The 7066-nt window shown below is 41.9% G+C and overlaps 1 protein-coding gene across 1 annotated transcript in view; it reads right to left on the bottom strand.

Moving 5' to 3' along the window:
- Positions 1 to 325: 325 nt before the first annotated feature.
- COG6 (component of oligomeric golgi complex 6) overlaps positions 326 to 7066 on the bottom strand; it is a 45118-nt gene continuing 38377 nt past the window's right edge. The window contains exons 16-18 of the mRNA XM_023521803.1: positions 5997 to 6050; positions 3185 to 3264; positions 326 to 1800 (exon numbers count right to left, since the gene is read on the bottom strand). Of these exons, the coding sequence (XP_023377571.1) occupies positions 1653 to 1800; positions 3185 to 3264; positions 5997 to 6050 (282 nt within the window). The 3' untranslated portion in view covers positions 326 to 1652. The remainder of the gene's footprint in view (positions 1801 to 3184; positions 3265 to 5996; positions 6051 to 7066) is intronic.

The following is a 7066-nucleotide window of genomic DNA, read 5'->3' as shown; positions in this document are numbered from 1 at the left end:
AACAACACGGGAAACTACAACTAGAGGTTCTGCCAGGCAGATACCTTTCCTGTCGGAAGGAAAGGCTGGCACGCGTTATCTAAGGTTAGACTCATGCGACATCGGGACAGTGCAAAATGCAAACTATGAAGTCCGTGGCAAAGGTAAGTGTTGTGCTGATGGATTACCACGCTCTTTTATTTCGACTTGGTTCTCAAGCTCCTTTGGCACATTCTGCTCGCCCGTCTTCCAGTGGTATCTCAATCTGAACCTGCACTGTGCTTCCTTTCCTGGCAGTACATTGTCTAAAAACACTTTGATGAGGTGGAGAAAAATACTGCCGTTATTGCTGCTCTAGAAATAGTTTAACATTTTGAGAAAACTAAGTAAAAAGCCAAATACATTTCTTCCCTAGAAAGCCAAGGAATTCACTAATGATAAGGTAGCAATCTTTTCTCACTGCAGAAATAAATTATTAAAATTTAATCTCTTGATTCATATCACACGTACATCCTTTATATATACACAAACTGAAAAAGACTAATACAGATTTATACCAAAAGACATCATCTTATAATCATATTAACAGAAACACATAAATATCAGATAGATGAACAAGCCATGTTCTGTAAATACTAATTTGTTATATATTTGTTACATAAGTCTTAATTTCGTCTTACTACTTTTCAAAATACCTGAACCTAGACAATTTTTCCTTATGCCTCATTTTTCTCATTTATAATTTAGGGACCTATCTCTTTTTATAGATTTAGCAGAAATTAAGATATTTTGCTAGCATGATCTCACCTCAAAAATCTCACCAACAAAGCAAAACCATAGGAAACGCACGAAGATTTATTTTTTAAAAAACACAGGGATTTTGAATATTACAGATAAAGTTCTAAAGTCAGAACCCAAATCATTCTTCGTCAGGGGCCGCCACGGTGACAGACACTGAGCACTGCCAGTTAGCGACTGCTGCTCCGGGAGTGTCCGTCCCAGGTTAGAGAGGGTTGTTCTTTCTTTGGTCTGAACAACAGATAAACGTCCCTGGCTGAACTGAGATCCCACCCTGTAGGACAAACCCTGATCTCTACCGTCCGGCCTCACGTGCAGCGCAGGATGCCCATGCACCCAACAGCCGCCCCAGGTGCTGAACCCCACGGCGGATGCAGCCCGGCGCGCAGAGTGGGGTCCACCCTGCTCCAGTTACTTCTCTTTCCCCGCTCTTTTGCTGAGTCTAAGTTTCTGCTCTTCAGTTCAAGGCCACCTGCTCACATTAATAACTAACGAGAAAGCAAATTAATCTGTAGAGAGACATTTATTAGGTCGTATCCTCATACTAATTCCTAAGTTCAATTTTTGATGTAGTTAATTTAAAACTAATCTTGTAAAGACAATCCCTCAGATCTCTTTTACACTGACATTCCAGGACAGAGGGGACTGCAGGGCTGGCAGGTGGCCAGCAGATACAGAGCGACGCTAACTCCGGTTGACACGTTACTTCCATGTCACTGAGACCGAAACAAAGCAATTACTGGGACTTCTGCTCTTATGACACAAAGAAAACTGTAACCATCCAATTTCAAAGTGAAGATCAACAGACTGAAAACCTCAGCGACCTGCAGCGTTCCAGGGACGCGGCTCTCGGCCAACGCGCTCGAGCGCCGCAGTCAGGAGAGGAGCGTCCGCACCTGCTGCGGCGGCCGGCGCACGATGCTCTCCGGGTCTTTGTACTCGTTGGCGGGATTCGTGACCGCGGCGTGCACTTCACTGTAGGCTCTGCAGACCAGCTCTGTAGACTGCCGTATGATCTGCTCTCTGTGGACAAGCGAAATGGGAAGACGCTTTCTGAAAACACCAGGAACTGTAGAGAGCTTCATATCGAACCACTGCATTTCATTCTCATGATGATCTCAGATGCTATTAAATAATTAATGCTACGCGAATTACTTATCCTGGTTTCGGGATAAAGTGTATTTTTGTTTATTATTTGCTCATTAAATCTCGCCCATTAGAACGTAGGTTGTGTTTTGTTCGCTGCTGGATCTGGGGCTGGAACGCTGCCTGATATATAGTGGGTTACCAAGCGACAGAAGCTGGGACCCGCCATTGGTGCACTGCTTTGCAAACATGACTGAGGACCGATTAAAGAAGAGACTTATAACTATTCAAACTTATTAACCCTTCAGTCTCGGAATCACTGACCCTGCCTTTCCACCGACACAGGCACGCCTCACTTTATTACGCCTCACTTCGCTGCGCTGCACAGATGTTGCGTTTTTTTACAGCCTGAAGGCAAAACCCTGCACCAGAAAAAAGGACAACTCGCTTCCCTGCGCGGGTCGGAACCGAGCCCGCAGCACCGCCGGGGTCTGCCTGTGACCACACCTCCCTGACCGCTCATCGCCAGTCTGGGTTGCCACGCTAAAGCAATGGGACACTGCCTACAACAAGTCACGGCATTTTCACGAATACGCATTTCTCCATGAGCACATAAAATGATAACAGAAACAGTTTTTAAGGAACTGAAACTAGTGTTTTAAAAAATGTATCTAACCAGAAAAATAGCGCTGGGTTCATTCAATCTGCATCGACTCTCTCCATGTTCTCACGAGTTTACTTGTTGTCACCCCCCAGCTACTGCAATTTATGTCACTATACTTCGTGACATATAATAACTAAATTAAAAATGTGTCTTTCAAGCTTTACTCCCCAAACTACTTTTCTGGCTATGTTTCCTACTCCGTCAATGGCATTGTCGTGATCCAGCACCTCAGTTCAGACCCTAAGAAACTCTTACCTGGAGGACACCAAAAAACAAAAAACAAAAAACAAAAAGGTCCAAAACAGTCTATAAAGTAGCTCATGTGCATTGCACGAGAAGTGTTATTGATATTCCATGTCATTCTGGCAGGTTTGTTAATATAGGGAATTTGGTGTTTGGCTATATAGCTCTAATTATATTCATGTTATTTAAAAAATTCATTCACTAGAGTTTTTGGAGATATACACAGGCATGGAGTAAGTACAAACAGGGTAATGTGAGACCTCTTAGAGATGCTGCAGAAAACAAGGCTGAGAACTACAGATCTTCAACGGTGAATCTCCTCCTCCTGAAAACTTTTTTTTTTCCAAAGAAATGTGGTTCGTATTTAAAATTATGTGATTCTTTACCAACTAACTGCGACCAAAATATACTTACTTCACAGTGGCACTTAGAAGGACGTCCAGCTGTGGCATTAACAGCTTGTCTGGGGCTGACAGATAACGATCAAACTGAACCTAAATGCACAGAGAATGTAAAACATAAAGTGTATTTATTTGCTGACTAATATCGCAAATATGACCATGTGTTTCAAGGGCTGAATCTTAGGCAAAACCCCATTTTCCAAAAAGACTTCTTTGTGATCAAAAGGAGTTATTTCTTAAACATTTTAACTAAACTCTCTAAAATGTCAACTTTTTAAGTAGTCAAGATCAGCAGTATCTACTTTTAAAATTCCGAATCTAAGCCATTCATCTCAATTTCCATTTCCAAGCTTTTGAGTAATTTACAAGATGTCATCAGATTTCAAGTCTGCCTTACTTTCTTAAATCAACCGTATCTGTTCATTATTCATTCATCTCTTCATTCAACTAATGTTTACCGAGCACTTACTATTAGCAAGGTACTACATTAGGTAATGTAAATATAACTGTGACCAAAGGAGGGCAGTCCCCAGCATCACAGAGCTACGGCCTTGTGAGAGGTAGTAAATAATAACGTAAATAAATAGATATTTACGAACTGTGTTAAATGCTATGAAGGAACAACCGAGAATTATAAAAGCATAAATCAGAAGGACAGACCCATCTGTGTGCCTGGCAAAAGCATCCATGAGGAAAGGACATTTGAAGTGAGACCTTGAGGAGAAACAGACAGTAGGCGCGTGAGTGTGTAGTGGGGCTTCAGGGCGTGGGGACAGCATGGATGAAGGCTCGAAGAAAGAATGGCTAATAGCTAATGGAGAACTTGTATGCTTTTTAAAAAGAATTTTAACTCTCACTGTAAAAGCATTAGGAAACCACTGAAGTAGGAAATAATCTGATTTAAATTTTAAGAAGCTAAATCTGGCTACAGCAAGAATGGAAGGGGAGGATGTAATGGTAATTACACCAAAGAGGTAGCTTCTGCAGCATCGTAGACTCCAAGGGCAAGGGCAATAAAGGGGAGAGAAGAGGAGACACTGGAGAAGAAGAGGAAAAACATCAAAACTTGGTTAGTGACGGATGAAGGGCCTGACTCCCCGACTCTGGATCTGTATAATTTAATTCACGGCATTGCAAGTCGCAACCACATTCTTTAGACATTCACTTAGTTGTGTACTAGCTGCATCCTTTACTAGATCATGTCTGTTTTCATCTCAATTGTTCGTACGATGCCTAGAAAACGGCAGACGCTTGGTCATCACTGCCAAAATAGCGACTGGGTAAGACACTACTACGACCGTGAGTTTAGAACACTTGCAGGGCCTGTGGGTGGGAGCGGGTTGGGGGGAATGAGGAGAATTTAGTTGCACAGATGCTGAGCTGAAGAGTCTCTGAAGCATCCAAGTGGAGGAAACAGTTATATGTAAAACGATGGGTCACATTCAAAACTCGATCAAGACTCTGTTTCTTTAGAGAGACACGAGATATTCAATTAAAACTTAAAACTTAAGTTTTAATTGAAGTGTTTTTAAAACTTAAGTCAAGGCAAACAAGAATTTATAAAAAAGTTTAAATACATTTGTGGGCTTACATCGTGGACCGGAGATGTCTCAGGTAGAAGAACAGAGGGAGGAAACACATCTACTGAGGAAAACTTAAGGTCGCTGATCTTGGTGTAGACATGTCCTCATTTTGGGGGGTAAATACTTTAAAGTGGAATGATTAGGTAGTATGATGACTGTGCATTTAACTTTCTAAGAAACATTTTTTTCATAACTGTACAACTTATTCATTTTCATTTATTTTTATTTGAACTTTTTAGAATCATATCTTTGCATTTCTAAGTTTTTACTGTTGTCTGATATATAGAAGTTATAGCTGTTACCTCTACACATACTATCTTTTATCATGATATAATGTTTCTCATTTATCCTATGTAGTGTTTTTAAAATCTACCTTGTCTAATATTAGCATTGTCAGCTATACACCCTGTGCATTTCTTAGGTCTCTGGGGCCTGTCCCTTTTATTTTCAGTTAAATTTCGCTCTGTAAGGTGACAGACAGAAAGGCATCTAAGAGAACTACTTACTGAAGCCAAACCACTGTGGTAGTGAGTGGAACAGGAGTACAGCACAGTATTTAAGAGCAGAAGTACTGGGCTGAATGAGGATCTTAGAAGGACTAATTACCACATGAAAAACACTTAGCATGCTCCGTGAATGTTACCGGCTGTCATTACTCATCGTCGGTATTACTACCACTACCAGTGTCATCATTATGAAGCTTCCAAAGGGGACTGTCCCTGAGGGCTAAATGAGTGCCATCCAGATGACAGGTAAGCACACCTGCCAAGTGCACACACGGAGCTCACGCGGACAGGGGTGCAGGCACGTCTTCACGAGACGAGAGAGTGATGACATGGAGGTTCAGTGTGACACTCGAGAGCGAGGCATTAAGACTGGGATCCGACTCCAGAACCATGAGCTGAGGGTCGCTGACAGTAGGGGGACAGTTAGAAGGATGTGTGGCCTAACTTCTTTGTGTCTGCCACTCCTGCTTCTGCCCCAGGAGGAGTGAAACTCTGAAACTGAAGAAACCCTAGGCAGACAGTACGAGACCACAAGGGCCAGGTGGAGTCTCGGTACATTTGTCTTGGTCAGGCCTCCTTAGTGAAGGGTACACGTGTGAGCAACACTGGACCCAAAGTGAATATGGCACATCAAGAGATGAACACCACCCAGGACAAAATGATCACACGGGAAAAAATTAAGACTAACGTTCCATACACAGGAAATCTATACTGGAATGCTTTACTATGCACTTACCATTGCAGCCTTCAGTGCCACGGAATCTAAGTTGGGCAAATTAGCCAGAGAACCCTAAAAAAACAAACAGAAAAAGGCAAAACCAAGATGTAAAAAAGGTGCTGTGCGTTTCAGTTCATTCGTGAATTACAGTCCATTAGTGGATTGCCCAAGTTGGTTCATTTGGCTTATTTCCAAAGAACTCAAGTGTCATCTCTTCAACTGCAATTAGAGCAGGGGCCATGATTTGTTCGTTTCTGTGTAAACAGCAGTAAGGCACGCGACAATACTGGGGGGTGCGAAACGCACACATTTATTAACAATGGAAACAGGGACATTTCAGATTTACTCACGATCAAGGGAAAAACAGCACTGAGGCCCTTATGCAACGGCCGTGAGACATGGTGTCTCAGAGTTTAAACCTTCACTGTTCTAGATGGTGTAAAAATACAGAACTGGTGCCTCCTGTAGAAATATGCTCCCTACTTTACCAAAAGAAAAACTTTAGAACTTGTGAGTTTTGAGAACTTCACTTCAGAGTTCCTGGGCCATGAGACATTCTTCACGTTCATGTCATCTGAAAGAGCGCGCTGCTTTCTGAACAAGGCCGCGTACGTGGTTTTCTAGGGGTGCTGCCCCTCCACTGTCTGTTTCTACTGGGGTTCCGTCCTCAACCAGATTATGTGCTGGCCCAGAGGTATTTACCTTTCCGAAGTAACACCAAGATTTGCTAAATTAAAAAGGGGGTGACTGCCACTTACACAGTAATATACGCATTTAATCAACTTAGAGTAAAATAGGACTCAAAAGTTTTCCAGGATGAATATCCTTTATATATAACATTAAGTTTTGTATATTTTCATTACTTTTAACCTAAACTGTCTGTAGTAAAAAAAAAGAAAAAAAGAAAAAAGAAAAATACTTCCTGTTCTGGGGCACTCTATGTCAGGTACTCATCTAAGAACTACATGTATTATCTCACTTAATCTTAGAACAACCAACCCTATGATCCACCTACGTAACCTCCGATCTCTGATGAAACGGAGATAAGTCATTTTTCCAGTGAAAAACAGTTGTTAAGAGGCAGAGCC

The sequence above is a fragment of the Pteropus vampyrus genome, unplaced genomic scaffold (genome assembly GCF_000151845.1).
Source record: "Pteropus vampyrus isolate Shadow unplaced genomic scaffold, Pvam_2.0 Scaffold317, whole genome shotgun sequence".
Classification (NCBI taxonomy): domain Eukaryota; kingdom Metazoa; phylum Chordata; class Mammalia; order Chiroptera; family Pteropodidae; genus Pteropus; species Pteropus vampyrus.
Note: the sequence above shows the minus strand (reverse complement) of the source record. Positions and strands in the feature narration are given on the sequence as shown.